At 47.6% G+C, this 18,987-nt stretch overlaps 2 protein-coding genes across 2 annotated transcripts; both read right to left on the reverse strand.

The window, feature by feature from the left end:
- Nucleotides 1-2,079: 2,079 nt before the first annotated feature.
- Nucleotides 2,080-18,161, reverse strand: LOC142592753 (uncharacterized). The gene is made up of 4 exons (XM_075704406.1): nt 17,809-18,161; nt 7,156-7,415; nt 4,013-4,502; nt 2,080-2,264 (listed from the first exon to the last, which is right to left on the reverse strand). Exons 1-3 carry the CDS (start codon nt 18,124-18,126, stop codon nt 4,031-4,033), a joined length of 1,050 nt encoding a protein of 349 aa, XP_075560521.1. The 5' UTR covers nt 18,127-18,161; the 3' UTR covers nt 2,080-2,264; nt 4,013-4,030.
- On the reverse strand, nt 14,344-16,741 carry LOC142592752 (uncharacterized). The gene is made up of 2 exons (XM_075704405.1): nt 16,001-16,741; nt 14,344-15,713 (listed from the first exon to the last, which is right to left on the reverse strand). The coding sequence occupies exons 1-2, from the start codon at nt 16,663-16,665 to the stop codon at nt 15,122-15,124; spliced, it is 1,257 nt and encodes a 418-aa protein (XP_075560520.1). The 5' UTR covers nt 16,666-16,741; the 3' UTR covers nt 14,344-15,121.
- Nucleotides 18,162-18,987: the final 826 nt, after the last annotated feature.

Here is an 18,987-nt window from a genome sequence, read left to right on the forward strand (position 1 = left end):
GCGGGAAATATTCGATATAGCTATGTACCACGTCTGTAGTGACTAGTGCAGGAAAGATTGGTAACTATCGGACAAAATGTAAATTTCAAACACAAGATCACTGAAACACAACATCACGAGTGGCCGCGCCACTTTAGAGCAATGTTTCAACAAGCTTTTCAAGGAAGAATGGCTACTGTATGACTCGATCTTCAAAAAAGGCTAAACAAATGGCTGAGAAAAAAAATACCAGTGGTAGTGCAAAAGGACAAAGAAATGCTGCTGGATTACTTCTGTGCCACTGACGCGTGTAAATTGCACATTCTTCAGTGCATCATTATATTGGTACCACGCCTTAGCGCGGCGTGAAAGAACACCACGTTCGAAACATGATCTCTGCATGTCTTGCCTCGGCTGGACGCGGAGGCTACGGATGCTCAGGGCCTCCCGTGTATCGCAGTAAGTTGAGTCCCGTACATGCCAACTCTCCTCAATTTTTTTTTTGTAACGTTAACGGATTTGGGTTCAACCTATCCGATTTTACGAATGTTGCTTGAAGTTTTTCCTTAGCTAAGTTCTGTTCGCGAAGATGTATTAAAGTGCAGAAAAATGGGAAACGATGAGATCGCAGGAAATGCACACAAGAAATAAATGGTGATGGTACCTGGATTGCCCTTTTTGCGGCAGCGCAAGACGCCACATTATAGAGGTGTACATGCGTCGAATAAATGAAAACGTTCATTCAGGCAACCTAAAATTTATTTAGACGGACCGCATCAAAGGAAGAAAAACCTACGGTAGAACAGGGCGGCACTCGAAACTGTAACTTTATTCTCAGAAAAGGGGCCTGGACATAAGACCGTGTCGAGCATGCGCAAAAAAAAAAGAAAAGAAAATTCTGCGCATCGCGCCACACCAGATCGGAAGATTTGGGACAACGGCTAATTTAGAAAACAACGAAAGAATTCATCTTCAGCCTGGCGTAAAACTAGATACGCGTATCACTGACAGATTTTTTTCTTTCTTATGCGATAGCCCTCTACGTGCTAAAGCATTGTTGCTCATATATAAAGAATCCAGATTCTGGAAAACCTGCCCTCACATTTGCAGGAAGTTCAATCCATAGGTAGCCGTGCTGAAAGCGTTTCCTTTCTTTTTCTTTTTTTTTTTAATATAAAGCTCATGTTCCCTAGCTCTGCCGCTTATGCATCGGCTCTTTTAACCGATGTAATACCTGCCGCAACAGAGGGGGATTTTATAAACGACACCTTCTGCGCAAGTAAATGGATGACCCTGCATGGCTCTTTAAGCACGAGGGAGAGAGAGAGTAAAACATCTTTATAGTAAAACATCTTTATTAAGCACGAGGGAACGTTTAGCGGCTTTGATACAGGCGGCACATGCCGGCCTATCTCTTTGGTGCAGAGCAAACCAAAGCCACCTGCCTGTTAGCCATGCTTTTGAGCTTGCGCGCTAATTTATGCACGCAAGGCACAAATATTGGCCTTGCATGTTGGAATATAGTTGCGTTGACGCCCTGTCCTACCGTCGGTTTACGTGCGGTGAATAAATGAACAAAATAATTAAAACACCCTCCCCCCCCCTCCCCGAGTCTTGGCCAAATCGGCAACAGTATTGTTGCTGAAACAGTAATTGTGATCTAAAGAACGATGTGTTCCTTTGTTTAACGGTAAATTATGGTTTATTAATGAAGTTCGTTTAGACATACAATTGCGTGCGCTCAGGGCAAACATTATAATAAACAAATATGTACGATCCCCCCCTTTTCATTTGTCGTGTTCCAAATACGAAAACTCACAAGCTTTTCAGGTATGTAGTAACCCATCATTGAGGGGGGGGGGGGGGGGGGGGAGGGGGAGGGCGTGCTACGCAAAACTAACACTTTGTTGGCCACATTCTCAAGCGTCAACTGCGTATGCGAGGTGGAGTACGCCTGTTTACCGCATAGCTGGCACTAGGTTTTACCACGTTAATTACAACGGTTGCCGCTGTTGCCGCACACACGTTCGATAACGTGTGCCAAGGTGAAGCTTCATTCACTCTGCACCTGTATCATATATCACACCGAACGACCAAGAGTTCAGAGTGGCTACATTTATTTCTGACAGACTCGGCACTTGGGAAAGAGTTCCCTAGTGCCGCAGGGCAGTGTCGACTACACTGCAGCTGACGCCGCGGAATCAGCCATGGTCTCACCACGGTACACGATCTCCTGACGGTGCCGCAGTGTCCATTGCGCTGTCTCGATGACCTTACGGCGGACACTGGACGCCGCAAGCGAGAGAATAAAGAGAGAAAAAGGTTTGTTAACGAGACAGGCAGAGCAGGCCACTCGAATCGGCATGCTACCGCCCGCTAACCTTCACTGAGGAAGTTAGATAACGGAATGACAAGAACATCGGGGAGGGGTCGCGCGAGACAAACCGGCACGTCTTTGTCGCGCAGCCGTCCGTCCATTTCGTCGCGCTGTAATATGATCTACAGCCATAAATATTTGCAGGGGGTGAATCATATTGCAGTGCATATAATATAAAACACTCAAACCGACCGCTACTGCCGCAATAAACGCCTTTCGGCTGACGTCATTCATATCGAATGTAACTCGTTCAAAAACCGCGAGCATTTTCGACTCGCGGCCGGCGAGAAGTCAGTACCTGATACTCTAAATGCGTTTGCAGGACAGACCTGATGATGATTTGTAATGTGATGCCTTTCGAAACGGAGTGGTTGCAAATAATCACCTAGCCTGTTTGAGCTAATTACAGACTAGCTCTTTGCGTAAGTCCATATTTTAACCTTACCTATTGCTGCAATGACCCAGGCTCCACCCCTTTCCTGCCCTTTCCATGCCATACTCGACAGTTAAATCCACCACTGGCCGTTACGCTCTTGTCAGCATCGAATCTCAACGCTTCGGGAAAGTGGACGCTTCTTTATGTGTTGGCATTCCACTACAATGTGCCGAGTCATTTTCCAGACTTTTGCTGCAAGAGACACATGCCTCAACCTGTTGCGAATACTTCCAACCGTATGCTTTCGTCCTAAAGCAGCCAGCTCGGTCCTCAAATAGAGCGAGGCACTGCCCTTTGTCTTACTGTCCAAATTTTAGCCCGAAGCTTCCCTGTCCAAACCCTCCGGGTATTTCACGAAGCTGGCTGCCGGGTTCTTTTAAGATCTTGCCCAATAGCTCAGACTTAAAAACAACTTAACAACGTGCCCAACGGCACGGGATCGAACTTTGGTCGCTGCTGCCCGATGCTCTAGTCACAATCTCACGTATGCGCTTTAACTCAAGTAATGTCCGTGCCCGTCTCTATAACCTATCTCTTCCTTCTCGCTCTTCCCCTTCCCCCAGCGTAGGGTAGCCAACCGTACACTTGAATATATATATATATATATATATATATATATATATATATATATCACGTATACTTCTGTCTTGCCAAGGCCAGCAAGCACTCTGGTGTGATCGCCGCGTCTGTGTCACCTTGCGTAACATGAGTAGGAGAGGTCTAGTTTCTTTTCCGCCAAGTACTTAGGAATATAAAATAGCAACATTCATAGCATTTCAATAACTACTTCATGATTGCGGATTTCTATATATGTGTTAAATGAAGATGCATATCCCCGCCCCCTCCTCTGATCTATTGCTTGCCGTCTACGAAGCTCAACTAATTTTTCTTGTATCCAACCTTTGTATATCTCATGTACCGTACCCGTCTTCCTCACGTTCGTTTTGATGACTCCGTATTCGCTTGTTAACTTCTGATGACTTCCCCCTTTCCGTGGCCACGCTCTTGAGGGGCATATTTGTATAAGGGCAGTTAAACAGTTGATCCTTTCTTTCCCACCTTGCGGAGCCTTTCTTCAACACTAACCTAACCTGCAATGGACAGCTGCGTTATAGGCGGCTGGAGTAAGGGAAGCGTAAGGGCATATGGCCCAATTGTCGGTCGGCCAGCGTGAATCCTGGGGCTTTCGGGGCAGCAATCCTAAGGACTGTAACACGTACTCGGGACAGGCGCCCCTGTCATTTGTTGACCACCTCGCGGTCCTTCTTCTCGACTGGTGCGCCGTGCACAACTGCCTCGACGGGAGCACCACTGGCATTAGAAACGGCGCCAGGAGTGTCGCCGGAGCCGGATCCTTTCCGGGATGACCTCTTGGATCCTTCCGCGGACGCCTTTCCCCAAGTGGAGGCGGACCCTTTGACAGAGCCCGAGACGGACGCTTTGCCGAATGACTTGTTCGAACCCTGGCCGGACTTGTCGCTGCGGGGCTCGGACGACGGCGCCGACGTCTCGCCGGACTTGGCGCGGCCTTCACCGGCCGCCGCGGCCACTTCGCCGAGCGCGGGATGCGCCTCGGACACCGCGCTCACCGACGACCTCTGCGCCGGCGCGCCAGATGCACTCGGCACCAGGCTGTCGGGGCCCGGCTGCAGCAGTTCGGTGCTCGGCGGAGGCCTCTTCCTGGGCGGCACGCCATACTGGTCCGGTGGGCTGCGCGTGGAAACAAGCACCGAGGAGGCACAGTAGCTAGGCCCGCTCTTTGTGTCTCGGAAGTAGCCATCACAACACAATGAAGTGACGATAAATGAAGTAGTTAACATACGCCGACACACAGTGAAGTGACAATGAAGTACCCGTAAAGGTGGCACAGTAGCTATGGCATTCGGCTGCTGAGCGCGAGGGCGTGGGCTCGATTCCTGGCTCGATTTGTGGCTAAATTGATCATTTGGTTAGCAGCGCGACGACCCACGTAGTAAGTGAGAGAAAGGAGAGGAAAGCGCGCTGACTTACAATTTTGTTGCGCACACAGGTCAGGCTCATATACCACGCGATGGCACAACAGAATAGATGGGAGGGTGAGATGTGGTCGGATTTCGCTTGCGGCATTACGACGGAAGGATAATGTGTCTGGATGTTTGTCTTACTCAGGAGACAGTGACAGCGTAGGGGCAGTTACAGAACGCTCGCTGGCTTTGCATATTGCTGCTTCTCGGTTATCTCTCTAGTTTTTTTTTTTTGCTCTTAAGGGGACTGCTCTTCATGCTTTGACTGCCATCGAAAATTGGTCTGCAGTGATGGTCGCGGCAATGAATGTGAGATGGGCTGTCCCTTCCCTCACTTCCTACCTGGGTCGTCACGCTGCTAACCAGAGATGCAACGTTGCCAACATGCCTGTTCTTTGACCCTTAAAATGATTCCACAGCCGTCCACAAGGGCATCTCTCAAAGCCTCGCTCTTACTTTGTTGAACCTCATTGAACTTCAAAAGGGGTGCGCAGTGTATACGCTCAATTTTTCCAGCGCGCAAGTGCCCGCCTCTCTTGGGGCGGCAGGGGGCGAGGTTGTACCCTGGATCTGCCCTCTGATTTCGCGAATGACTGGAAGTCATAGCCGCTTAAAGCCGCTACAAGTCGTTTTTTTTTTTTGCGCGTTTGCTCGTCCTTTCGGACTATTCGGTTACATTTACAATCGTCGTCTTTGGTTTCTGCAGTTTTTTTTTCTTATGTCATGAAAGGTCGAGGAGCATAGCGCAACAGAATCTGATAAAACCCAGCGTCCCAGAATGAAGGCCGCCATCAACACTACCATTCTCGACCTCGTCTTCCAGTATTCCGGAAATACACTCGAACTCCGTCATAACGAAATGGAAGGAGGAGCCTAAATTAGTTCTTTACATCCATTATTGCCTTTTACTGCAATATATGCCCAATAGGATGCACAATTGTAAACAGGGAAATGAGAATACGGCTTTGCGGCCCGCGGAGCCGCAACGCGGCCACGCAAGCGATGAAATTTGAACAAAACAACGCAGGAATCTTCGGCGCGTGAAACGAGGAACTTCTTAGCACCAGACGCTTTAGATGGCTGCCTCATGTTGCACTGTGATGGTCCTTCGCTCACGCTTTCAACATGCCTCGTAGCGGTCGTGCAGCACGTGGCACGAAACACAGCACACCAAGCAGAACTAACACATCATTTTCAGTTGTGTTAATAACATAGTGAGCGAGTGAGTGTTTGATGTTTAATGGCGCAAGGGCCAAGTATGGCCAAAGAGCGCCATTTCTGTGGTAATGAGTTTGCAGTGTAATTATGATTACTATGAAGTTGGTGTGACGTGGCTGTAAAGGGGCCTTAAAAATATACGCTCTAAAGTGCGTAAAATCTGTATAATAACATTATGGCGGTGACGTATGACTTGTATACCATGAACGTTTAGATGCATTTAAAAAGAATGATACGATAGGTAAAATATCTCAGATTATAAGAAATGATAGAGCACTACTGCCTTGTTAACAACATACTAACATCTTTCTTTCAGTAGGACTAATTAAACTATTAGTTATAATTAATTAACTAACCTATCAGATATTATAGTTATATGAAAAGTATCAATGAGAAAATTGTACAGCGACATGAAAGAACTCCAGATATAGCTTTCTGTTGCTCAATACGTGCTCCATAAAAGTGTTTTTCGGAGAGTGAAAGAAGCCCGCGAATACACGCAAAGTGGCTCGAGCGGCCAGTCACGCGTCAACTTCGCGTGCGTTTGCGCGTTTCTTCGACGCTCGGAAAAACACTCTTAGGTAGCGCGTATTGAGCAATAGAAAGCTGTATGGGGAGTTTTTCATGTCGCTCTACAATTTTCTCATTGATACTTGTCATCTAATTAAAATATCTGAAAAGTTGGTTAATAAATTAAGACTAATAATTTAATTACGCGGGTTGAAAATAAAGTTCAGTGTCTCCAAGCGACGGCAAACAGCATTACCTTGGTTTTATCTAGCTACGTGGCATCCGCATATCTTAAACTCGTATCCAAAAAAAGGTTAGCTGGGACACCCCGTATAACTATTCGCACACACGTTAAAACTGCGGTCGTCGTTTCCTTGAAGAAAGCAACACAATTCCCGACAGCCTTTTTTCTAACCAAGCAACAATCCTTCGCATCGCGTCGCACTCGTGTGGGGTGGCGGCTGCGGACATTTTTAAACTCACGTCGTGTGCACTGACAAGCCGTCAGCGGGCACTTGCAGCTACAGCGCGAGCAAAGCGGGAGCCGCGCATGCACTATAGAGTGTTCCCTTTAACAATGTACCCCACTGTATATACACATGTGAGATATTAGTAGCTCGACAGCAGCGTACACTGGCGTGGAGATGATCCTGATGAACTGCTCGTAGTCGACTTGCCCTTCGTTGTTGGGGTCCGCCTCCCGGATGAGCTCGTCGGCCTCCTCGTCCGTCATGCGCTCGCCCAGCGTGGTGACCACGTGACGCAGCTCGGCCGTCGTGATGAAGCCGTGGCCGTCGCGGTCGAAGACGCGGAACGCGTCTTGCAGGTCCGTCTGAGGGTTGAACGCGCGCGTGCACTTCTGCACCATGTCCAGAAACTCTGGGAACTGCACCTGGGTGGGGCACAAAGCACAGCGCGCGAGAGCGGTGACAGCCACAAACGAGCGGGATGTACAGAAAGTGTAGCTCGGTTGGTGTAACGTTACCAAGGACAAATTAGCGCAATGAAAAGTACATAGTGCAGCACGAAACGACACGAGCTCTAGCGTTGTTTCACTTGCGGTTATGGCATGACGTGGATATATGCGTTCATTTGGCTTCCTGTCAGACGTTATTCCATTAAAAAAGTCGCAGTTCCGCCCGGAAGGCGATGCACCGACTGCGATAGCAAATTAGTAGCTATCTGCACGAAGTAAGGGTAGTAGATTTATCGGCCCTATAAACTTGTAAACATTCACTAACGAACAAAATTAACAACGATAGAATATGTAAGCGTCACTCAACGAGGGCGCAGAAAGAAACAGACACACAGAGACAGCGTTGTCCTTGCGTGTCTGCTTCTTTCTACGTCCTTGTTCAGTGGCGTTTACACATTCTATCGTGCATTCAAACCAACTAGCCCGTCCACGTGTTTTAACTAAATTAACCAGCGCGGTGTCACGCGCGCACAGGTAAACATGAACACGTTTCGCTCGATGACAGCGGAAGCCGTCTGTGAAAACGGTGGAGTTAAGAATCGTGGCAGTATCGTGGCCATCCCAAATGACCTCCGTGCATCTGTCGCTACAACGCGAACGAAACGCTGAAAGCACAGCGCAGACGACGCCATTACGCGCGGGCGCGCACTTTGGCCACGTCGCAGGTCGCTTTCAAGACACACGAACGCCGGCAACGCGTCCCTACGGCGTCCGCCAAAGGCGTGGCCAACGCCGTAGTAGACGCCGCGGTTGTCTCGATTCTCTACGGAGCGGCGGGCGAGGAGGCCATCTATAAACCACAGCAGCCGCCGGAGTAGAACGCCCCTCCTTCCTCGCCTTACCCCCCGGCCTCGCGCGCCACAGGAGGGGGCACGCATCTCGTCTTTCCTTTCTTTAGATAATAATAATAATAATAATAATAATAATAATAATAATAATAATAATAATAATAATAATAATAATAATAATCACAATAATCACGCATCCGGGCCGATTTCCTCGCTCGCGCACGCGGAATTGAACCGCATTTGCCGGCTCACTTTCACACGCTTTCACTTATAAGGAACTGTACGGCAACGGTGACGCCAGTAACGCGCCTGGAGTGACCATATAATTGCTATCACAATAAAGGAAATCACTGGCCTTTATACCGTGAAATGCGAGAGAAATGCGTGACCATTACGCCGCACTATACCGAGATCCCGGATACACGATTTAAACTGCGTCCACCGTGCACACTGCAAAGTGTTGTTCAGGAGCTCACTCGACACGCGTCCTGCCTCTTCGAGGAGCAAAGTGCGACTGATGGTGTGCTCCAGAGCAGACCACAGTTAGTTGAACTACTTATATATATATATATATATATATATCGCAGATCCCACGGATTATGGGAATCGATGTAAGCTGAACTTTGAAGCTATAAAGCATAACGGCACGCCACCATAAGGAATGTGCTGTGGTTTTCAGCCGATGAATACGCCCCGTAACTTGCCAGTAACAGTGATCCGCCACAGTTGCATACAAAGAGCAGCGGTGCATTCAGGGGGATATTTTCCATTGATCACTTCCTTTGATACATCATCATCGAGACATGTTGCTTGTCTCTGTATCCGATACACTGAAGTATCCACTGTGGTTGCTTGGTGACTATGGTGCTGTGTTGCTAAGCACGGAGGTCGCGGGATCGAATCCTGGCCACGGCGGCCGCATTTCCATGGGGGCGAAGTGCGAAAATACCCATGTACTTAGATTTACGTGCACGTTGAAGAACCGCAGGTGCTCCATATTTCCCGAGACCCTCACTCCAGCATGTCTCATAATCAGATCGTGGTTTTGGCACGTAAAAACCCATATTTAATTTTTCTTTGATACACTGAAGTAGGCTAACGAAAACGCTTCTGGCACAGCGCCAGAGGCGCTGTCAGCTTGAACTTCACGCTGCGATTTTCGCGAATGAGAAAGCGACGCAGCAGCATACAGCCGCCACCTCCGACATCTGGGCGGGGGAACCATTGTCACAGCGTGGACGAAGCCACAGGCAAACGAGTACGCCATGCGTTACATAGCCGCGCTATGGATGGGGAGGCCTCTGCTCATCTGCAGACACACACCCTGCCCACCACACGATCACAAGAGGAGGAGAGAGCAGGAGAGGGAATGGCAGCGCTTTCGGCGTTAACTTTCCAGGCATGTAGTTTGAAGATACATATATTGCGTGAAGGCCTTCGGGGAGCATTACGTCACGCAGCCAGCCTTGGCAAGCGAGCGCTCCGTGAAGCCACAGTGGTGACCAAGCACGTGACCTCTTGCGTCGAGATCGTGGAGCAACAATAGAGATTTGCTGAGCTACCTTGGTTCCCCGTGGCTATGCTACTCGTTTTTATTCGGTGCGCGTTTGTTCGGCTGCCCTGCCGTGGCTCTGCCTGCACAGACGGAACCCTAAAACCAACCGCGCACATTGACGTGCGATCACGTGTTGAGCCACCAGGTTTGGCATCAATCGCGTTGTGATATGCTCCCTCCTTTTCCATTCCTCCATGCATGAAACTCTTTGAGAGGAGGCCTTGTTTATACCCACGGTTGTTTTACACCACTAGCCTTGGCACCTCGCATGCTCACTTGCATGCGCCCGCTTCGTTAAAATTTCAAGCTACTTGCTCGTTCTCCGGCCCTACGTCAAGAAATAAATGGTGAAATCAGCCATCGTTTAGTATCACCTCATGCTGAGGCAGGAAATTAGGTAGATTCTTTTTATTTAAGGTCAGCTGTTTGTATTGACACTGTTAGGCCTAGGCAGACGATGCCGCGGTTTAAAAGTGGTTTGATTTCAACATAGCAGATGGCGCCACAGAATTAGCACTCGCGGTGCGTTGACAATGCTGAATGCTTGAAAAGCTTAATTTTTCACTTCATCGTTATTTTATTTCTACACTCGGGTACTGTACGCGATTACGTTGACTAGCGAAACGCGGAATAGACGCTGAGCAGACGACGCGGCGTGGGCTAACATATTTATGCCATCTTCGGCTGGCGAGCGTTCGCCCCTGTTCAGGGGCGAACGCTCAGAGGTTGGTAGCAGACGACAAAGCGCGGACGGATACATTTCGATGTGCTCACCTTCCTAGCCTTCCTCGTTGACCGAGGCGCCAGTATACTTTCACAGAGCTTCACGGAGCTTCTGTTACTAAATACATGGAGGAAGGAAAAAAAGGAGGGAGCAAGCCGCAACGCAACTGAAGCCGGACTTGGTGTCCAAACGCGTGATCGCACGTCAAAGTGCGTGGTTGGTTTGATACCCCAGTCACACGGGCACTTTCAAAGTCCTTTGAACCAAAGATCCCTTCCTTCAAGGGAGAATGCGCGCTGTCACACGGGCACAGCAAAGGAGCCCTACTGGAAGGGAGCTTTGACTCGAAGGAGTGCGCGTTCGTCCTTTGAAACCTCAAGGGAATACTCTCGAACCTAGAGGGCGTCCGACAGCAGAAAAAAAAGATATCCAAAAATATGGAAGTTCAATTTTTACGTCTTCAGAACAAGCTTATAAGTACGAAATACTAATACTAAGGTACTAAACACTTTCGGGACACCCGCAATCTCCATCATGAAGCCGCCGGTACAGCAGCGCCGGCACGGCCTGTCGTCAGCAGCAACATCGACATGATCGACACAAACACGGGCAACACGGGTGCCACGTGCGATTTGTTTCTTTGGCGAGCGGCAGCTAGGCATTTCAAGTCTCCTCGGCTTTTTTCTGCGCGTCTTCCCTCGTCACTTTTGTTTAGTAGTTCTGTATTTTACCTCGTTTACGCCCACCAACCGCTGCCTAGCCGCAAGGAATGAGCGCCTCCGACTCCTCGCAAACGGCAACCCAACAGACGGCCCCGCCGCAACCACGAACAACGTGGGGCGAACGGGAGACATGGGCTCTTATAAGTCTTTGGGAAGAGCATCTAGACCACCTGAGAGGAGAGCGGAGGAATGCTAGAGTATATGATCGCATTGTGCAAGGACTCGCCAGGCTCGAAATTATCCGGACAAGGAAACAGGTGCAGAGCAAGATCGACAACCTCACCCAAATGTACAGGTAAGCCTGGATATTATGTGCTGCACATTGGCAGAAACAGCGTTGGCACTTAATTTCCAGTCATTTAAGGCTAGTATACTGATGTCGTGAGATGTGTGTTTGGGTTCATGCGCATGTTTTCGTCGATCGGCCGTGGTTCATTCAACGCGGACTGCATTGTTTTATTTCTTTGTCTTTTTGTATTTGGTGAAGATGCACTTGATATGCCCGCCGAATTGAAACGTTAGACGCAACAGCTGAATTCCCTCACACGAGCACTACCGCAGCGTCAGTTTCAGATCCATATGTGCTGTGCTTGTCTTTCAAAAAAAAAAGGGAACGGCTGGGAGCGTAAAGTTAAGTGTGTAGTGGGATTTAAGTGGTGTGATTTAAGTGTGTAGTGTGATTTAAGTTAAGTGTGTAGTGTGAACTGTAGTGTGATTTGATGGAACATAAAATTCCCTAAAGTATTCATTCCCTGTTACCAAGACAGCTAACCATGTCTACTGGATGGTGCAAAATTCGCTGGCCTGCTCAGCGACAGTGAAAATTGTTCAAACAGCAGTGCGTGCATGCATGTTAACTTTGAGAGTTGCGCAAATGCTAGTTATGTCATGCTTAATCGAGGTCACTGGCACACGGCCACTGTTTATTTTGAAAGTATAGCGCTAAAGCACATACTGTAATTTTCTTCCTGCATGAAGTGTGCTTACTATGCCTGTGGATTTTGCCTAGTTCATGCAATAGCACTTATGCTGTTCACCGACCTTTCCAGAAGTTGGGCAAAGAAACGCACAACAGGCTCTGCACCTGTGCCATGGATATATTTTAAGGAAATACATCGCTTTCTTGGAACGCTGCCAGCGAATGACCAGTCGCTGGTAGAAGAAAGTGCAGCGCACTCAGATGCCACAGTTGAACAGGCAAGTTTGTCATGATAAACCTGTACAAATGCATGCTCATAATAGTGCATGAAGCAGACTCAGCATGACGTGCTTTTAAATGCATAAGAATGGACAAGTCAGTACAGCTTCGGATAGGTATGGCTGAAAACGCAAACAAAACAAATTGCCAATTGAGGCAGGACAAGTGCTCCCGAAAATTTTTTATTCAGAAGAATGAAAATTGTATACATAAACTGAATGACAACGAGGTGACAGAAGAGCATGGAAAGCAACATGATATAAAGGCATGATTCAAGTGCAGTTTAATGATGCTGTTGAATTGTTTACACACATCAAGCTTAATTAAAATGCTTCAGCAATTTCCCTTGCTCTCGTCGTACCTTTATTACAGTAAAGAACTGATGTGCACTCAAGCTGTAACAACGCCACATATCAAGCAATGTACCTACATATGCAGACAAGAATGCCCTCTAAAGCATTGCAATGTGCATGCAGGCATATAATGAGGTAGTGCCCCATCTTCTCATGTATAGCGCTACAAATCGCATGCTTTCTGGTAAAACTGGATGCAGAAAGTGTGCAACAGGAAGTTTTTTGGTGTCGTGACCACTAGATCCACAATGTAAAAAATGCCTATAGAAGACAAGTGTATGGTTTTGATAATCAGATGTGATAAGGCAGCCTTAATGAGCTAAGTAGGATGCTACTAAATCAAGTTTCACTGTTGTGTATGTGTGCTTAAGCTACAATTCTTTTCACCCTTCAGTTGATCTGTAGCATGGAGCATGGCTACGAATCGCCAAACAACGAGGATGAATGGGAGTTGGAGCCATCGGAAGCTGTCCCCGCATCAGAACTAGCAGATGAGGCACCATCACAGAGAAGTCGAATAACAAATGAAAACCAGCGTCGTTCTCGAAAGAGAAAGCTCACAAGCACAAGCGAATTTCAGCGGGACCTCCTTAACGAGCAACGCCTGTTTCGGCAGGCATTGCAATCGGCGACCAAAGAAGACCGGGTGCTCAGAGAGCGACAAATAAATGCTCAAGAAAGACTTGTTGGACTGCTGGAGCAGTATTTTAATAAAGATTGACGGGAGGTCGCGTCCCGCATTTGTTGTGACCTATTAGTCATTTCATCCTTGTACCTAGTGAAGAATGAAACTGATGCAGCTGTTGCTCAGCTTACAGCCTCAGGGCTGCAGGTTGTGCATGATGCTGGAATTCTTTAGTAGTACAGAAGCATTCTTAATAGATGTTTTCTATTGTGTACATGCAGGGCTTCTCCAGAAAGTAGTAGGACTGAACTAAAAAAAAATGTACTCACAATTTTGACACATCGACTTAATACTTAGCAAAATATGCCCGGTCTGCATCAACGCAGCATTTTCAGCGACTTTGCCAATCACTGAAGGCTCACTGGAACGCAGAAACTGAAATGCTCTTCAGCTTCCTCGCTACACCCCCCCCCCCTTGCTCTCATCCCTCCTGAAACAAATTGTGCCACTCAAACGCACTTCATTATGCAATGGGTCTCACTCACAGTTATGCAGTTTGATGCAAAACTTCACTACGTAACGCTGCTCTAACAGACGATTCATTCTGCAGATGACGATGCACTTTTAAAGTGGTTCAGCTTAAGCTCTATCTACACTCCCTGAAGGCTTGCAGACGACTGGCGCAACCGTAGCTAAGACCCCCACCACCCAACCAGTGCAATAACATCTTCCTCCTTCACCACGTTGTGGTGGGAAAAAAATCAGTGCTACTACTTCCCAGACAAACCTTATATATTGTGATACAAAGTGCCAGCATCAGCTGGCGCACATCAGCAACGCACATGTACAAAAGGGACCACAAAACATGTTTTCAACATGTTTTCAATCAGTCCAGTCTCCTGTCATATTGATACAGAACTGCTAGTTCATTAAACAAAAATGGCAGTTGAATAAATGTTACAAGACGTAATTGTTTGTCGGAACTATTGGCTGTGCTACAGCAGAGCCGCCACCTGCTACCCACTATGTTTACATGTGCTAGGAGAGCTTAAAGGTGATCTGTGTTGTAGTGCAGTCTGCCTATAAATGCTGGTTTGCACTTTTGCAGTGTGTAAAAACATCTGGTCTTGCACTGTTATTGCATTGTAAGGTCAGTGACTGAACAGTGTAAGATAAGTCATTCAGCTTTCAAATTAATTTTCCTACTTTCTCTGCTACAAAAGAAAAAAGTATTGTATGAGGATCATGATTGTGTGTGACATACCAGTTGCTAGATGCAAGAGACATAACGGGGAGCTGTTCAGCAGCTCCTATAATTGGCTATTTACTGTGGAATTGTTAGTTTGACTGAAGGTAACAGCTATTATGAGCCTACAGAAAATGTTGATAAAAGGCCTGCAAAATATTTGATACTATTTCGCATCACTGTAATGCATATAATCATGCAGGCAATTTTGTTGTTTCTGTGATAAAGATAACTTGTGAAGCAACATGATGACCCCACTAACATGCTGTTATTCAGTGATGTAGCTATTTTGACTTAGAAACTGCTTTTCTATTTCACAGAGAATTCAAAGGGGGAAACAAAAACACGTGGATATGTATGCATACAAGTGGACAATGAAGAGCAACGCAGCAAACTGAACACAGCCCTGCATCACAAACTTTGGTGGCCTTCACGCTCGCGGTAATATTCAACGAGGGCTCCTCGAACATCTGGTCCGCTTCCAACTTGCACATCTGTAGAATGTTCAGGTTGCACATACACCATACTTTCAATATCAGACTCTTGCAGCCACTGCTGTGAAAGAGAGTCTGAAAAGTGTTCACATATGTTGTGGAGCACACAACAGGCCCTTACGATCATTGGCACATTCGTAATGTCGGCGTCCATTTTCTTCAGAACCAGCCTAAATCGAGCTTTGAGCCTCCCGAACGCGTTTTCAACAATCCTTCGGGACCTTGATAAATTATAGTTGTACGACCTGTGCCGATCGTTCTCTCCAAAGCTCTTGAAGGGTTTCATCAGGTTAGAAGTCAGCGGAAACGCCTGGTCGCACAGGATCAACGGTGGTACCACAACTCCGCTGATTGTTGCTGTTGGGGCTTGGAACAAGGGTCCCTCAACCATATCGGCCAATACTGACTGGCGGTACACATACGCATCGTGACAGCGCCCTGGTGAACCGACGTTCACGTACCTGAACCGGTACTTATGGTCGACCATGGCGAGCAATATGATGCTGTACCTGCAAAGAACAACGTCATAACTATTAAGTTACATAGCACAAGAAAATAAAGAGCAACGAATTACACTTACACAGGTCATAGTGCACCACTAAGAACGAGCGTTATGACTGGTGAAATGTCGAAACGCGCAGCAAGCCTAGCATTTATCTTTTAATTGCTTTGAAAACATTTAACGAAGGCAATGTTAAATGTTAATCCTTCAATTTGGTGAAACGTTTTCATCAACTACAGCCATAATTATTCATCACGTCAACGACAACAAAACGACCTAGAGAGAGATACTTACCAGCCTTTGTAGTTGTAGTAATCACTTGCGTGCTCCTTTGGCGGCGATACTGGTATGTGACAGCCGTCCAGGGCCCCGACGCCTTGCGGAAAGTCACACACTGCCTGAAATTCTTTTATGTGCGCTGGCATGTCGTCCGGTGAAGGCATTGTGACCCATTCCTTCTCGAGGGTGGCAACAACAGTCGCACAAAATTCCCTGTAGATCACGTTCACGGTAGAACGACCAATGCCAAAGATGTCTGCTATTGCCCTGTCCTCCGCGCACGAGCACAGCTTATACAAGCTCACCGCCACACGCTTTTCTAGGCCGACGCACTCGCGCATGTTGGTCGCTTGCCGTTGCATTGCTGGCCGGCAGACGTCAACCAAGTATCTGAACGTCGTTTCTGATACCCGGAAAGACTGCTTGAAATGCCGGCTGCCAAGGTTTGGTAGCGTTTTCTCGAACCATTGTTCATGGCGACGATAGGCCCAGACCCGTCGCTGAACTGCGCGTCGCGATGAAGCGAGCGCCGTCAACAGGCAGTTGTTGGCGATGAGACGCCGCCGTATATCGCGCACCTTTTTGCTTGACGCCTCGACGTCCATTTCTAACGATGCCACTGCAGCAATCGCCAGTGCTATTTCATACTTTTTTCGCGCATCTTCAGCGTCGTAGCTCATCTTCACAATCGTTGCTTTGAAAACAGGCGAGAACACTAAACCTAACGAACTGAAGCAAGGGCAACAACGAAGAATCGACGCCAACATACGGTATACGAAGCGGCACACATGGTGGCCATCATTACAATAAATACGTCTGTATTTGGTAAAGTAATGCCTTTACTGCGCGTGCATTTTGTTTTGATGTTTCTATGTATTAAAAAAAATAAATATTGCTGAAAAAATATACATAAATTTATTATCAGACGCATTTGAGCCATATTTTTTTTATTACTTACGAGGCGATGGCAGCGCTAAGGATACGTTGCGGTTTCTGTTAAAAGCTTCAACGGAGACCATCTGGAAACCGTGTAGCACCGACACATCTCCCTTGAACTAATGGGCCTTTGAAAGCTCAATGCTCCTTAACCTCAAAGGACTTTGAAAGTGCCCGTGTGACTGGGGTATTAGTATTCCCGCTCTGCTGGCAGAGCCCCGGCGGAGCAGCCGAACAAATGCGCACAGAATACAAACTACTGGCATAGCTACTGGGAGCCAAAGCCTCAGTAAATATCGATTCTTGCTCTGTGATCTCGACACAAGAGATCACGTGTGTGGCCTCCACTGCGGCTTCACGGAGCGTTCGCTTGCCGAAACTGGCTGCGTCACGTAATGCTCCCCGAAGGGTTTCATCGAGAATGCGTCACGAGACTGAACTCTGACCTCGTGCGCTTCTGGGGGAAGCAGCGACCGCTTGTACACGCGAAGGCCCGCGACCACGGCGAGGACACGTCAAATCGCAGAGTAGTTGGCGAAGAAGGCGTGGCTTTACAATTGCTGCTCTTGGTTTGATTGCAGCTCGCACGCCTTTCCTATCATTCACCCGTTGGCTTCTGAGCGTGTAACTGAAAGTAAACTGCCGACATCGCTGCAATGAAGGCCTTTACTGTGGGGGACTATACATACCCAAAGTTGGAAAGTGCTACCGGGCAAGCGTACAAAAGAACGCGAAAGGGAGTGAGCAAAGTTGGCGTGAGAGGGGTTCCTTTATAAGAATTGCACATGACCAGTGCAATCACATAAATGTACTCGTTCCTTTGGCCTTGGATATGACAGAGCCAGTGCTATATAGTTCCAATTCGTTGAGCGAAAACGAAAGCCCACCTTCTGCTGGAGGTCGTCGGGCGCGGTGCTCTTCACGCGCTTCTTAAACTCCGGCTCGACGATGACGCGGGCGGCGGTTCGGAGGATCTCGTCGACGTGCTCGAACGCCACCGTGCCTGTGCGATCCACGTCGAACTTGGAAAACAGGTCACGCAGCTCGGCCACTTTCGCGTCGTCGAGCCCGTCTTGCTTGGCGACCGACATGACGACCGCTACCTGCTCTGCTGCTGCCGTCGACACCGGGTGGAACGCTTCTTCTGCTTCTTCGTCTGCACGCGCACGGCTGCTGCCACAAATGACGACGATGATGATGATCATGATGATGATGACAAAGACGACGACGATGATGTTGTCTCCCAAAAAAGGGAGCGAAACCTATTTGCCCTATATCACTTCCTCATGGTATTTTAGAAAATGACCTTGCACAGCTACAGAAATAAAATCTGCGATAGGTACTTAGGCTTTCGTCTACGAAAAGCAGGCAGGTGTGAGCTAGTGCTGGATCGATAGCCATCTCTAATTGGTCTCTTTCAAAAAGACTACCTGACTTCACACCTACTGATCAGGTTGAATTATCGGCAATTGTTTTAGCTTTACGCAAATTACCGTCATCTTTGTCAGCAGCCGCAATTTTGAGAGTTTGTTTCTGTTTGTTTTTCGCCAACCACTCTTACTTTATCAAACGCATTAGAAGCGTTCAATTTCTTCCTCCGAAGACATTTACGCCTCGTTCGTTTGGTGTGGGTGCTGGTACACAAAAGTCTAATACTAGAGGAATCTGCTGACGAACTCCAGTGGAATCACATGGTGGCCAGGAAATCCCTATTCTACCGTCATCTGCGTTTTTTACATTGGCGCGTTTTCGAAAATTCGCCACTCAGAATAGCTTCAATAAATTTTCATTGTTCACCTCTCAATTTTCGTATGTCAAATTTTCTTAGAACAATAGATGCATGATGCTCCACTTGAAAGGATGAGGTGTCGCTTACGAGACTACGTTGTCGACTGGCCCCACTCAACTTTTACCTTCACGGGTCTGTTTTGGTGATATCACCATTGTGCCATTTCTGCAATAAGAGTGAGTCTCTAGAACTTTTATTTTTTAGCGTGTCGCCGTCTTAAGGTTCAAAGAAAGTGGTTGCTTGAAGAACCATCACGTAAACTTCAACTGACGTCGAC

Source organism: Dermacentor variabilis, chromosome 9 (genome assembly GCF_050947875.1).
Source record: "Dermacentor variabilis isolate Ectoservices chromosome 9, ASM5094787v1, whole genome shotgun sequence".
Classification (NCBI taxonomy): domain Eukaryota; kingdom Metazoa; phylum Arthropoda; class Arachnida; order Ixodida; family Ixodidae; genus Dermacentor; species Dermacentor variabilis.